We start from the raw sequence: 15,513 nt of genomic DNA, 5'->3' as shown, positions 1-15,513 counted from the left end.
CAGGCCTCTTCCTTTCTCCTTCTCTGCACAGGCAGACGCGAAAAGGTTTCCGAATACATACACAGTAAAGTATTCGTCAACAGAAAGGCTTCAAGGGAACCATGCATCTGATTCTGACTAAGAGAGAATTTCTCAGAAGCCCTTTGCTGAAGTGCACCTGTACTGGAATGATGTCCCCAGGCCTCTGGTTCCCCGGGAGCCGAGCACGGAGGAAGATCACCAGCCTGAGGTCGGGGGCTCGAATTCAGCCGCCAGGGTCTTGATCTCTGCTCGTTTCAGCCCGGCCTCCGCAGCAAAGCTGGATGTTCCTGGGAGGAAGGGACGTGGCTCTGGGATTTGGATTACAGACAGGGAAGCAAGAGGAAGGTGGGACGCAGGGTGAGCTGAGCCCTGCTGCTTTCATCACCTATTTGCTGTGCGTCTGTGAAATCACCAGCGTTAGCTGATTTGTGTTACCTCTTTCAGCAAAGCATCTTTATTTGAGCCGCCAGAACTCCCTCTGAATCTGCCCTGAGCCGTCCACCTCTAACTTTTGAGTGGTGTTCTTGGCCCGGGAGCCCCAGGTGGCCTCTGTGTCCCCACCCGCCAGCCTGGCTTTGCCGCAAGCCCTCCCGCCCAGCGTTGTGCGGCTCTGGGGGCGCCGTTCGCCCCGGACTCCACAGGCCACGCCCAGGCCTGACCAGGGGCCTCACTGCGAGGGGACACGCTGCCTCCTGGGGGTTACACCCTGGGCCACCGTCACCGTCAGGACACCTGTGGGGTCAGCAGTGCCAGGGCCAAGCGCCGCAGTATACGGGAAGTGCCTTGGCCGGCGGGGAACATCAGGCCCCTGGAGACCCCAGAGCCTGCTGAAATCACTCAAACAAGCTCATCCTAAACCCACTTCCTCTGAGGTTCCCGAGCCCCCGAGCACCTGAGGCATCTCCATTACCATCAGGGTCCCTGTGTGAGGACACCCCCCCCCCCACCAGTCTTCGCTCTCCCTCACTTCTCTATTCCTTCCACCAGGCTCTGCGATCGTGACCCACTGTCTTCAGACACTTTCAGACACGCTCAGTCCCGGAATCACGTGTCCAGTATCAAGCTTCTCCGCCCACAACTGGGACTCCCCAGAGGAAGGAAATTCTAAAACCACGCCTCTTCCATGCAGCCCACAGTCAGCTTCACTGACTGTCTCCATCACCACTGGGCCTTGTTGCTAGAACATTCCTAGTCTATTCTGCTGGGGGCGGGAAAGGGAATGGGCACCAAGAGGGACAGCCCCAGCTACCACCGTCCCCTCCATCCTCACCTCCGCCCTTGGGGCGTCGGAGCACAGGTTGGGGGCTGAGGCACAGAGCGGTGAGTTATCAGCCAAGACACGCACAGCCCAGCCGCTCTGCCGCCTGCCCGTCAGGTGGTGGCTAGCTGACTCACTGGCGATCCAGGGCGTCCTTTGGGAGAGGACGAATCCGCAAGTGCTTAACTGAGATCTTCCCCGGGAAGCCCTTGCCTGGGCCCCTCCTTCCACCTGTTGTCTGCGGGGGCTGGTCCAGGGCCAGCCACGCAGCATGTGGTGACGGCCACGTAGAGGAAACCCGGGCGGAGGAAGGATGAGCCCTTCCAGCTTGGCTTAGGGTGGGATGGACGTGGGGTGGTGAGCCAGGCTGCATTTGATTTCTAGCCCTAATGACCGTTCCTGAACTGTGTGCCTCTCCCAGGAGCACGGGGAACGCTCTCCACTAATCCCAAACGCCTCCACCACCGACTTCACAGAGTCTGAAATCCGCCCCCACCTTGCAAATGAGATGCCACATGTCCAGGGGTCTTTGGTGTTGCACTGACCAGCAGAGAGAACAGGCGCCGGGCCTGGGCAGTTCTGGGTGGGCCGAGAGGCCAGGGGGCCCCGGCTCTAGTGACAGTGCTGTCCTCACCATGCTGTGGCCTTGGGCACGGCCCCAGCCCTCAGAGCCCAGCAGTGCTCGTCCCAGGAGCCCCAGGGGCTTCATCTCACGCAGGAACAATCCACATCCGCCCTACGCCCACAAGACGGTGAGTAAGCCGGCCTCTGCGTCCCCCTCCCACTGTGTCCCCGACTGAGTGCTTAGCTCTTCTTCCTGCCGTCAAGCCCTCGCCTCTCAGTGCTCCTGGACCACATCAGGAGTCTCTCTCCACAGGGCCTGGGCCTTCCGTCTCTCTGGAAGACCTACCACGGGTGTCTGCATGGCCCACACTCCCTCCTGTCACTCAAGTCCAAGCAGAGAAGCCCTCTGCCTGTCTGGTGGACCCTCGTCTGGTCTCTTCCTCCACAGCGCCCCCGCCCGCCCGGCCTGCGTCCTCAGGGCTGGCACAGAGCAGCAGCTCAGATGCATGTGGGCGGCAGATCACTGCCGAGCCTGGAGATGAGCACCGTTACCCCATTCTCCCTACTTCTTCGTATGCTTGAACATTTCCATCATAAAAAGCTAACTGTGGGGAGGGTATAGCTCAAGTGGTAGAGCACCTGCTTGGCACACTTGGCTAGGTTCAATCCCCAGCATCTCCTCCAAGGATAAATAAATAAACCTAATAACCTCCTCCCACCAAAAAAAAAAAAAAAAAAAAAAAAGGCTAAATGCATATATTCACACGAGTGACTGAAGGAATATAACGAATATTGAGATCTTTCAAGTCAACCCTAATCTGGGCTCCAGGAGCCAGGTGGGCAGGTGGACATTCAGAAGCAGCATGAAGACCGTGAGGGGACAGGTAGGGAGCAGAGGACCACGGAGGGGGGACATAGTCGGGGAGGCAGGGTGGACAACAGCCTTGACCACTGCTTGAGGCAAAGAATGGTCAATTCTTCCCCAGCCGCACAGCCAGCCGAGGGCTCTGCTGGTGTTAAGAGGGGACAAGAGAGCTGGGACAGGCAGTGTTGGGGTGACAAGTGTACCTGGGCACAAGGAACTCTGGAGTTTTGTTCCAGAAGTAATTGTACATTCATCCCAAGGAGGCTGGATGCAAAGAGACTCACCAGAGGTTCTGGTCCCCAGTGTCACCCCAACCCCAGTGGCACAGGGACAGAGTGCCAGCCTCCTGATGCACCTGGGGGCTTCTTGGCTCTAGTGTAGTCCTCAGAAGGGATTTCTTAAGACTCTGATCACTTTTGTTACAAAGTCGCCTCTAATTTCAGAGGGTAGAAAGGTTGCTACAGTCAATTCTCGTTTATCTGATTAGCCAAATCCTTTCCTAATCTTCCTCTTACATTTTTATTACTATTACCACATGCTCTTTGCATCTCTACATTTCTGTTGACCAAAGCGGCTGAGAAAGGAAAGACTTAAGTCAAAAGCATCTCTTGTTTATCTCAGGGAGCAAGAAAACCCGTGGCAGGTCACACTTACCTAGCTTTGCAGGGGGAGCCCGGCAGGCGCCAAACTCTGGGGCGGAAAGGAAAGAGCTTTTCATGAATTACAGCTTTCAAGGACATTTTATCACAAGGCTTGAAATGCTCAAAATTCCAGCCAGAGCCACGGACTTCCAGATGAAAATGCCAGCCACAGGCAAACACAGGTAGACTTGGTAACTGCCCGGCCTTAATTCTCTTTTTCGGTTGTCCTGGCTGATCAAGAGGTTATGGAGGGAGATAGCCCAGTGGTAGAGTGCCTGCTTAGCATGTGTGAGGTCTTGGCTTCAATCCCCAGTACCTTCATTTAAAAAATAAATAAATGAATAAAAAATAGATAAACCTAACAACCTCCCCCTCCAAAAAAGAGGCTATGGGGACACCTGTGTGTGCGCAAATGCGTCTAACAAAGATGTGCTTCTTGACCTAAGGGACTGCAGGGAAACCAGCTGATGAAACATAGTGCACCTTGTTCCATGAGGAATGGCTCCACCTTCGATGGGAGCAGAGGACACAGTGCGAGATTCCTGGAAGAGACGGACAGAGAAGCAGCCGGAGCACATGGAATCACACCGACAACCTAAGGACCCTTGATTTGCAGAAGATGAAGGATAAGTAAAAGACAGACATTTTCACAGCCCCTATGAAAACTTTTCTTAGGGGCAGGAAGAGGTCTCCTCTGAAATTCTTTTGGCAGCAGGAATAACTGTAGGAAGGAGAGGGAGCGGCTGGAAGGGAATTAAAACAAAAAACAAAAAACAAAAAACAAAAAACAACCCTGGAACAATGCTTGCTGGAGAACCAGAAATAACCTCGGAGGGGCACCTTTTCGATCTACCCCATAATTGGCAATTCTACAGTAAGACCCTGTGATGCTTCGAGGTGTCAGGGTTAGAAGGTTGGATGGAACACTCCTTTTGGAACAAGGTCCCCATCCCCAAGAAGCCCAGAGGACACTGAATAGGCAGTTGGGATGGCTTTGGTGAGGGATGGTTAAAATGGGTCTGATGGTGGGTAAGGTTTAAATGGAAGGCAGGGAGTTGGGAGAATGCATGGACCCTGATCCCTGACCGTTCTTCCTTCATTCAGCGGATCCACGCCCGGCACTGACTGAGGGGCCACGGGGCCCTGCTCTTGGCCCCTCTCACACTGGGACTCCCACAAAAGGAGAACCACGACCCAGCATCAACCTGGATACCTGGGCTGCTTCCCAAATCCCAGAGGAAGGTTCTGGATGGAGCCCTGGTTTTCTTGACCCTGTGGTCAGAGCTGATATTTGCATGTGAGCACTTGTGAAACCTAGTCGACATGCAAATATTATTTTTGATCTCAGAAGCACAGGAGACAGGATGACAGCCAAATTTTAAATACAAGGGGAGAAACCACTGTCTGGCAAATAATAGGCTTTTAATAATGGGCTTGCCCATCCCCATTAGCAAAACCAGACTTTTAGTTAAATCATAGGTTTAGATTTAATTCTATAGTAAATGAATGTTGATTACTTTATTATTTAAAATAAGCGTCTTCTTTTTAAACCATGTCTGTGAATCAAGTCCAGGATGTCTGTCATCAACCCCCACCCCGGCCCCCTGGTCGGCTGGGACGAGGCATCGTGCTCCTACACAAACTCATCTGTGCACGCCACGCGGTTGGGTACTCCTCTCTAGTCCTTCACAAGACTGAAAACTCCCTGAGTTCCGAGCTGCTGTCTCCTCTGCTTGTCCTCCCGAGGGTCGTCAGTGTCTCACTCGGGCCGCTAGAGGCTGTCCTGAAGTAATTGGTTAAACTGGATTTAGCAAGAGACGTAGGCAAGTTTTACATTTATCTTTTTCTTGTCTTGCTACAGACAGACCTCGGAGGCGTTGCGGGTTCAGGTCCAACCATCGCAAAAAAGCAAACATTGCGATAAAGCATGCTGCTTGAATTTTTCAGTTTCCCTGTGCATCTAAAGTCATGTTTACATATAATGTCTGCTAAGCGCGCAACTGCATTGTGTCTTAAAAACAATGCACATACCTTAATTTAAAAAATGCTTTACTGCCAAAAAGTGCTAATCATCATCTGAGAACACAGGGTTGCCCCAAACCCTCAATTTGTTAAAAACACAATAAAATGAGGTCTGCCTCTATTCCAGTTATCAGGTACTGCTCAGATGTTTTGCTAAAATCATTTCCCTACTACATATGGTGAGTGTTTTGGTTTTTTTTTTTTTGCCACTTACCATGTCACATTCTACTCAAGGGATACAATTTCACACACCCATCAGCTTTCCCCATCTTTGCTACCGCTGGGTTGTGTGAGGGGGCCCTGTGGTTCTGTCATACAATGGAGCCTTCAGAAATGCCCCATGGCACACGAGCAGCACCGCCCAGGGACGGGCCAACTTTGTTAACACAATGAAGCCTACCACCAACTAGGCCTGGGCAGGCCTTGGCTAGGCCCCCAGGAAGCTCAGTGCTTTGGAATCTACCTGCCTGACTCCAGCTAGACAGGGGCACCCCCCTAATCCACAGGTCACTGGAAGTATGATTCACAGACGCCTCACCCCACATTACAGCCACAATAGTCCCAACCCCCTGCAGGGGAGAAACTGTAGAAGGTCCCAGAGGCCAGGGAGACCACAAAGCAAGTTTCCCTCCAGGGACACACGCCCGGCAGGCGCTCACTGCTCCCCCCACCTTGACCCTTGATCTGCCTGATCATGCAGCCCCGGGGCAAAGGCTGCGGAGAATGCCTCCTCCCTGACCCCCCACCACTAGTTTTCTCTACATCTCATTCTTAACAGCCCCTAACAGTTCCCATCCATCCTTGCTTTTCCCCACGCCGCTGGTTTTGCCTAAATGAATGACAATCCAGTTGATTACTAACCTCATCAGGCCAGGGTGGGTGAGAGAGAGAAAATGGCCTCAGAAAAAGTAACGCTGGGTGATTATGACAGCAGCACCACCACCACCAAGGACACACTCATCATTCCTCCAACTACTGCCCAAGCATCACAGCCACAGCTAGAAGGAAGAGGCAGCACACAGCTGTCACCTGGGAGGCTGTAACACACACACGCACACACACACACACGTGGGGACCAGCAGACAACCGGGCAGAGGGCAGCATCCTACCGAACAGGCCATGGGGCTCTGACTGCCGCCTCGCGGTGCTGCGGTTTGGGTCCTTGTGCTTCTTGTTTCCCCTGAGGCTGCCGAACCGCTTCATGAGGAGCCGTGGCCACAGGAGCGCGCAGGTGAACATAGCAGGATGCACGGAACCGGTGTCAGCCGCAGGTGGCCGCGGGCCGGGAGACGCACCGCATCGGCCGGCAGGTGTGGGGCGCCCGGCAGCCTCGGCCACCAAGAGCTCCGGCCACAGCCCGGGAGTCCAGGCGTCCGCCCCGTGGCCTCGTGCTACGGCAGGATGGGTCACCCCCGGGACCAGCAGCCACGGGACACGCAGCGGTGCCTCCTCCCACGGAGCGTCCTCCCGGTCTGCACCTCCGGCCGCTGCAGTGGGAGCAGCCGCTGCCCTTAAGTAGGCAAGAGGCTGCCGGAAGCACAGGCAGAGCCTTGCTGTGGGTTTGTTTATGCAGCTAAGGTCAGCCACGCACTCAGACTCTCAGGGCTCTTTCCTCCTTACAATTAAAAAGGGAGGGAAGACTAGCTAGGCAAACGGAGCGTAGGCCTGCCAGTCATGTGCGGATCTGCAGATGTCTCTTTAAAAAGACTGTAAAAGGAAACCACCCTGTCCAGACAATTCTTGGCACCAATTGGCCAGAGCACATTCCCATCTTGACATGACATCACACAACTATTTTGATTCATGTGTTCCAGGGCTCGGCGGGGTCAGGAGGCTCCGGCTGCTTCTTTGTGGAGAAGCCACAAGTCCCTGGGCTGGAAACCTCAGGATCTATTTCAGCTCCTTGCTCTTTGAGATGAAAGAAGAAGCAAGTCCACCTTTAAGGAGGGGACATGGGGGTCCCTGGAATTCAATGCAAGGGTGTTGAGCAAATGTCCAATTTGAGTCCTGGACCTGCTAAGAAATGTAGAATGACAGAACTCAAAGAGATTTTAGAGAAGGTCTAGCCCAACCCTCTTCCATGAGATGGGGAAACTGAGGCTCAGGCAGGGGAGTGACTTGCCCAAAGTCCTGTAACGAGTGGCAGAACCAGGACCAGAATTCTAATCTCTTTGGCTCCTCAGCCAAACACCTGATCTAATAAAACAGAACAAAAAACTTTTAGTCTGTATGTGTTTTGCAACTAAAAACCAAACTTTAAAAATACAAGATAGGGGAAATTCTTTCCATTTCATTCGCTAATATCTTCACTAAAGGGAAGTTGCAAGATCTGCTATTAACTAAGCTTTGTGACCTTGAGAAAGTGACTTCTGGTCTCTGGGCCCCAGTTTCCCCCACTAAACTGAGACAAGACTTGCTCATGTTAGGAGTTAGTCTACTTCCAGAAGGCTGAACCTCTCATGGCTGTTTGCCATGGCTTTTCCTGCCTGGTGGGACTGACAGAGACACAGTGACCAAATCTTTGTAGCAAGGACACAGGAACGAACAAAATAGGTCTTACCCTCAAGGAATTTGGAAACAACTTGGAGAGAGAAAGGTAAATTTACATACATGTTATAATACTAACTTCATAAAACAGCTACGTGTGATCAGCATCACTTGTGTGATGGCAAGTGGCCAGAATGGACAAGTGTCATCAGCACAAATGGATGGAGAGGTGACCACATGGCCCTGCTTGGAAAGGAAAGCTTGAGTTGGCCTTGAGGGTTGGAGGGTTCAGAGAAAAGGAGAGAGGCCTAGCCAACACTGCACCTGTAGGAGAACCTAGTTTTCCAAAACAAGTCACAAAACCCACCTCCAGTTGGGTCCTGCAATAGACTGGTGGATTGTATCTGTGTTAAATATGGTAGCCCACACTTACTGTGGTTAGGCTCTGAAAAAGACCAAGGAGGTAGGTTTTGGAGTTTCACATTTCGATTTCCTTTTTTAAAAAAATCAATTCAGCTCTTAACAGAAACGGAAATGTTCTCCTGATTTAAAAATAAGATAAAGTAGGAATTTGGGATTAGCAGATACAAACTACTATATATAAAATAGAGAGACAACGAGGTCCTCCGGTACAGCACAGGAACTGTATTCAGTACCTTGTAATAACCTACAGTGGAAAAGAACATGAAAAAGTATATATATGTGTGTGTAACTGAATCACTATGCTGTACACCAGAAACTAACACAACATTATAAGTCAACTATACTTCAATGAAAAGAATAAATTAAATAAAATAAGTTAAAATAAAGCAGAATTTATTTAGGAGAGATCACTAAGCAAGCATTCCAGTAAGAAAGGGCCAGATTTGATTAAAAGGAAGAATGAAGGATTTTTGCCTAAGCCAATGCAATATTCTTGTACTATATGATGAAGTAGGTGGAAAGAGGTAACATTTCAAAGTTTAGCAACTAAAAGTGAGTAAGTTTAAATTCCTATGAGAAATAAACAGCAACTTAGGCTTGTCTGCCAGTTCTGTACGTAGTTCATATGGTCAATCACTCATCGAGGAGCTATTAAACCTCTGTCAAATGTACAGGACACTTGTTGATGGAGAGGATTAGTGCTACGAATAATTTGAAGACATTCTTGTCCATAAGAACTATATTTTAATTAGTAGAATAGTAAGTCCCATTTGTTGAGTGCCTACCATATGCCAGCTGCAGTGCTGATCACCTCACAAGGATTATTTTATTTCATCCTTCCCTCAAACCTATGGGACAGGTGGTATTAATGCCGTTTTATTTAAAGTTGAATGACTGAAAGGCAGGTAAGTAGCTTGACCAGAATCACACAGCTAACCAGCTGGGAGGACTTGGACTTGAACCCTCATTCATTCGATTCCAAAATTTACATTTTCCCACCCCATGCACAGAAAAACTTACTGACAGTGAGACAAGGGTGTGGGCAACGCCCTATGTTGACTCCGACAGGATGCTAGAGAGCCATTATGACTGGAGTGATTTGAAAAGTTTCTCCCTCCATTCTCACTTGTAATTTTTGATCTTCGGGCTATGGAATTTAAAGGCAAGAGAGGGAAGAACCATGTTCGGGAGTCTTGACTCCCCTTGCGGTCCACTTTGGGACACAGACCCACCATGCCGGAGGTTGTGACTTGAAGAGGGAATGCATCGTGCTTTGGAAACACAAACAGACTCACAGACTATGGTTACCAAAGGGGAAACCGGGGGAATAAATGAGGAGTCTGGGATTAGCAGATACAGACTACTATATATAAACTAGAGAAACAACAAGGTCCTACTGTATAGCTCAGGGAGCTACATTCAACAGCCTGTAACAACCTGTAAAGAAAAGGAGTATGACAAAGTGCATATATGTGTATGTATGTAGAGCTGAATTACTGTGCCACACACCAGAAACTAACACAACATTGTAAATCAACTATACTCCAGTAAAAACGAAAAACAAAGCAGATCTGCTTGCCTCCTCTAAGGCCACGTCCTGGTTTCTGAGAACAGAAGTAGGAAGACACTCTTGTCAACTCCACCCTGCGGGCCAGAGCTCACAGCTCTGGGCTCCTTGCTCTGTGAATTTGCTTAATAGGAACACCTGGCGCCTTTGTAGAGGGGAGTAAGGACACGGCCACTCAGGCAGAGAGAAGAAAAGAATTATCCAGGTCATTCAGCGTCACGGTTGTTACTGAGCTGGTAGCAGAATATTCTGAAAGGAGATGGTAGAGTTGGCCTAACTGAGCAAAAAGTTGTTTTGGGCCCAAAATAGTTCCCTGTCCCACTGGATGGATCCTGGGAAGCTTTGGGTGGAAGGAGTTGGTGGAGGGGGAGGAAGTGCAGCTTTAAGACAAGCCACGAGACTTACAAACACAACGACCTTGACAGTGAGTGCAAGTCCCTAAAGAGACCCCAACTTCATCAACATGTACTTTTGGCCTCACTCGAAATGTTTACCCAAGAGCAGAGAAGAAGGCTGCCGTGGTGTCACTGGACTGCAGAAGTGTAGACGCAGCGACATGCTGGAAAATGTCCAACAGGCAGCTCCCCGGGAGGCAGGGACAGGGAGGGCTGATTTGTAGGGTCTGCGCCTTTGCGTGGTGCAAATACTCCAACCCTGGTCCACTTCAGGGCTCTAACGTGGCATGGATGGGCTTGCAAAGTTCCTGAAAAGTTTCCAATTGGCTCTGCTACCCCTGGGGTCTCCCCGTTTGAGTCACACATGCCGGACATTCTTTAACTTGGGACAACACCTTTGATTGCACAATTGAGATGTATGCGGAGGCACTGGGCGAGGTGACACTCATGCTGCAGGTGGGGTGACCGAGGACACTTCCTTCAGCACGTCTGGCCAATGGGCTGGGGAGCGGTGGCCACTCTCAGGGGCACTAACCTGTCCCTTCTTCGCGGTTTCCACCAGCTGATGGTCGCAGATGAGCAAGAGGTGAAACTCCATCAGGTGACTGTGATTCAGCGGGCAGGAATACATCCTCATGGAATGCTTTCCATGCTTGGGGATTATTTTTTAAGGGAAGGGCTAAAAAAAGGAGGAACTAGTGGCTTCCAAGATGGAACTGTTTTAAAATGTATTCCTGGACCATTCTTTACAAATCACACTCTTGGTTAGTGCTACACCTGGAAGCCTGGAATAGGACCAAGTAATGGGTAGCAGGCGCCTTTATGTCCTAGCACTTTGCCCCGGGGAAGAGGCAACGGGCTTCCCAGACCACCACCCTGACGCTCGGTCCACAGGATCCAGGGAGGGGCAGAAGTGCAGGTAATTCAAATTGCGTCCTGCGTTGGTTTTGTTGCGTTGGCCTTCTAGTTTTTCAATTATAAGCCCACCTTGAGAACTAGAAAAATAAAATGGCATTGAAGAACACTTCCTGGACACACTTCATCTTGTGAGCTTGCTTCGATCTTCTGCTTTGTGTGCTTCTTATCTCCCCACCCAGAGGGAAGGCGTCCTGACAGCAGGGCTCTGATCTGATGGGAGAAATATACCCTGTGCTTTCGGAACCAGTTCTGAGAGATGGCTCTCCAGCAGGCAGGTGTGCCGGGGCAGGAGCAGGCTGTGCTCTGTGCTCTCTGGTCACCTTGGGGGCAGTGCATCCTGTCCCCGGGGGCATTAGCTGACTGTCCCAGAGTCAGGGGAGGCTGTGCTGATGGCTTCCTGCCCTCTGCAGGCTCTGACCTCCGTCAGCCAGAGTTCTGCACTGACCCCAAGGCAGATCTGCCAGGAGCAGGCCCACAGCGTGACGATGGGGAAGGGGCTCAGGTACCCCAGCTGTCAGATTTTCCAGGTGTGTTGGCCCCTGCACATCTGGGTACAGCAACCTGGCCAAGAGCCAGATGTGGAGGTGACTGTCTAACGGATGGCACTGCTGGGGACAGGAAAGGCAGAGCAGGAGGGGCGTTGAGGGGGCTGCAGACAGGTAAGCAGGGCGGGCGCTCGCTCACCTCCGCTTCAGATGTGCGAGAATCGGGTGCTCGCCCCCTCTCCTCTGCACGGCCGCTGCGTTTCCCCACGAGCTCACAGTTCTCATGTGCCGGGCCTCGCGGGAGACCCTGGGGACCCCAGATGTGGGTAAACCAGGTCAACCACTGGACGTTCTTGGCTGGTGAGCCCGGAGGCCCTGTTCCCACAGCACAGGGAGAGGTGCTAAGGCAGGCGGTATCTTTGTCCCTTTTCCAACCTGCTGGGACTTGTCGTCGGTCTGCGTGGACACCACGGTGGGTGCCCAGCTTCCGTCAGTCATCGCACCCTCCCCGTCCCCAGCATGTGCAGCAGGAGGCCCTGACTCCGAGGGCCCAGCAGCCTGGGGGACCGTCCCTCTGCCCTCCTGTCAGAGGCCCAGGCCGGGTGGTCCACAGAGCGCCCTGAGGAACAAGTCCTTCAAGGCCACCCTTCCTTGGGACTCCCAGTTTTAATATAGTAACAAAAATAACAATGAAAAAACCTCCCTTATCATCGGAGCCTCTTGGAGTGCTGGATTATGTGCAGCTGCAAAGAATCTCATGGAAATGGTTGCTGGAGGCCCGGATGAGACTCAGTGCAGACCTTCCTGACTCCCAGCCCCGGGCCAGGCACACCCCTCAACAGCGCCCTGGCGTCAGGAGGGTGCATCCGAGTGACCTGTGCTGCTCAGCCATGCCGGGAGGTTGGGAGGTCAGCCCTCATTGTTCAGTTTAAGAAATAAAAGAAATGGAGGTTCAGAGCGGTGAACTAATTCGCCCAAGATCCCCCACGGCAGGCAGCGGCAGGGCTGGGGTCATGCTCTGGGTCTGCCGGCCCCCCATCCAGGGACACTCAGGACCCTGGGCGCCTCTCCTCGGCTGGGATGTTGAAAACATGCATGAAGACACATCAACTGAAAAGGCACTCGGTAACCACTGCAGGTCACGTGACAGTACCTGAAAGGCACCAGATCCCTGAAAGGCTTGGAGCCAAACAAAACCCCGTTATGTAAGAGGCCGCGGGGGGCCCCTCGGAGCCGCACACCCGCCAGCACAGATTTGCTGGCGCTCTCCTGCTGGTTGCAAAATACTGTGTCATGTTTCATGGAAAGTTCTAAAGGTCACCGTGGCACTTGACTCTGAGTGGGATTGTGTGTCACCTCATCAGGGCCTTCCGCTCCTCTTCCCCAGAGATTTTTATGAGGCTGTGGCTCTGAGGGTGACCCCCCGCCCCTCCCTTGCCCTGACTCAGGCACTCGTGCCCGCCCCTCCACGTCAGCCCGACACACTCACGTGAGGTCACACAGGCCCCCGGGCTCCTCCAGGAGCTCAAGTGCAGAGACGCTTTGAGTGGCAAGAGGTTGATTTTGGGGGGGCAAAGACAAACCACAACAGTTCAACTCATACCAGTTACATCCAAACCCAGGGACAACAGGGGTATCTTAATTTTAAAGATACAGAATAGTACAGAAAAAGCAAAAATCGATGGCAATAATTATTTTTAGCATGCCAAAGTGCAGAACCTCCAAAATTACAGAATCCCCAGATACCCTTAACATCCTACAGGGGCATTATACACCCCAAGGAAGGACCCAGTGGGAGTCTTTTTAATCCCTTCTCGTGAGTCCTGGTGTCCCCGGGGTCTCCACCCAGGCCAAGGACCCTGAAGGCACCAGAGGCAAGAGTTGACAAGATTTGCTCCTGACTCCAGCTTCCAGGGAAGTCCCAGAGACAGCCCTGGATCCGAGGGCCATGGAGCAACTGCTTCCAGACACTGGGTCCCAGAGGGGCTCGGCCAAGCGCTGGCTGTTCTGTTCACTTCTCTCAGTTATGTCCTAGAGAGGTCAGAGTGACAGAGGAAAGTGCAAAGCCCTTGGCAAAGGTGAAGACCCTGTTAACTCACAGGCTCGGCAGAAAGTCCACCTGTGGTCCACCCGGGCCCTCAGCTCCCGGGCACCCAAGCACTATCACCAGTTTCTGGAATCCGGGGCTCCCAGGAGGAACCCAAATGCTCTGGCACTTCCTTCCTTTGGAAACCACTAGTTTAGAATCTGAGGCCTAAGCTGGAAGTTGCCTGCGATCTGTTTCTTCTGAATAGTGAAATGAATTATCCAACAAGATGAGACAGGAAGGTTTAAAAGACTTGAATCAGATGTAGCATCTCGAGGCTAGGTAGGTTCACTGATAGGCAGCTGATTTTGAGCCATTTTGAGCCAAAGCAGCCCGGAAAAAGCTCCCCAGGTCAGACTCCATGTGCCTGAACGGGCGTCACCCAGAGGGCCCGGGTCTCCTCCCCTGCGGGGGCTGGCGCAGGGCTGGCTGCCTGGGCTCTGCATCGGGGGGCGCAGGGACACTTGGACTTGAACCGGGAGCACCACATATTTGCAATTCCTGCTGCAGATGCCAACTGAGAAATCAGAGGGACTCGGACAGAACCCTGCTCCTTGGTCAAAACACCCAACACCCAAGTGGTGCACTCCTCGAATGAGGAGCCAAGGGTACTTTCCTCCTAATAATTTATTCTTTTCAACCACACACACACAAGAATGCTGGTTTCTTAGCAGCAAGTTCTGAGGGGGAGAGCCTGGGTGCTATTCAAGGCAAGACACTGCTGGAGAATGTGCAGCCGGTATGGGAGGGGGCAGGAAGCAGGGAAGACGCAGGAGCAGGGTGGTCAAGCATCCCTTAAGTCTACGAACAGTCATCCCATCTCAGTGGCGGCTGGATGTGTTCCTGTACCTCCCAGGGCAATGTGGGAAGGACTCTGAATCATCTATGATGAACGACATTATATTTAGTATCTTTCGAATAAGAAAATTGCCAAGTATTTAATGCTTCTGATGCTGGAGAAGTGCATGTATTGAGGCTTACTGGCTTCAGTTTCAGATATCTAGAAAGTTAACTTATGTGGCTGGTTCATCTCCCAAGGCTGATAAAATATAAAAAAGATATTCTATAATTCAGATCGTTTGCTAATTCAGCTTGGCCTTATTCCCCAATTAATCAGATGTGACCATACTCACTGACCTCACTCCCTTCACATTCTGTGTCAGGCATCATTCTCCATGGGGGTGACAGCTCCCCTAAGCAAGTGAAGATTGGCTCTTGGGGAGGGGGGACCATATTCTTTTTATATATAAAGCAGATACACACAGCACATAAATAATATATGGGATATCTGTTTTATTAAAAGTGCAAGGGGGTGGTTAGAAAAAACTGCCTAAAAAGACTCTTTAGGGGGTGACAAAAAGAAAAGGTTGATTAATTTAAAAAAAGAGCAGGGGGAAATTGAGGACGACATTGGATAAGATCATACGCCAGGTTTATCATGGATAAGCCATAAAGTAGTTGAAGATGCACATAGTTTAAAGAGGTCCCTTTCTCGTTTGGGGGGAGTAAGGCAGGGGCCTTTCGATATTTATCATTTTGTATTGCTTGATCTTTAAAATTTAAACCATGTGATTGAACTACTTCACAGGAAACCAAAATGTAAAAAGGAGAAAACAAAAACACAAACAACAAAAGAATCTAGTAAATGGTGACTGGTGCCTAGAGCAGAAAAAAACAGCAAGGTACATTCTCAGTAAGTTGCTTTAGTAAACATTAAAAAAAAAAAAAAAAAGAAAGAAAAAGTTGAGAAACAGAATCAGAACCAGCAGCCTCTTCCAGAC

General features: G+C 51.1%; 1 protein-coding gene across 9 annotated transcripts in view; it reads right to left on the bottom strand.

Annotated features, from left to right (window-relative positions):
* The window catches only part of PRKAG2 (protein kinase AMP-activated non-catalytic subunit gamma 2), a 240,877-nt gene that overhangs the window by 127,612 nt on the left and 97,752 nt on the right, over nucleotides 1-15,513 (bottom strand). The window contains exon 1 of one of the 9 annotated variants that reach the window (XM_074366732.1): nucleotides 6,481-7,061. The exons of the other annotated variants lie outside the window; for them this stretch is intronic. Coding sequence (XP_074222833.1) covers nucleotides 6,481-6,610 — 130 coding nt within the window. The 5' untranslated portion in view covers nucleotides 6,611-7,061. Of the gene's footprint in view, nucleotides 1-6,480; nucleotides 7,062-15,513 lie in introns of those variants that run through there. 9 annotated transcript variants of the gene reach the window in all.

Source organism: Camelus bactrianus, chromosome 7 (assembly GCF_048773025.1).
Source record: "Camelus bactrianus isolate YW-2024 breed Bactrian camel chromosome 7, ASM4877302v1, whole genome shotgun sequence".
In the NCBI taxonomy this organism is placed as follows: domain Eukaryota; kingdom Metazoa; phylum Chordata; class Mammalia; order Artiodactyla; family Camelidae; genus Camelus; species Camelus bactrianus.
The sequence above is the reverse complement of the archived record's forward strand: the minus strand, read 5'-3'. Positions and strand labels throughout refer to the sequence as shown.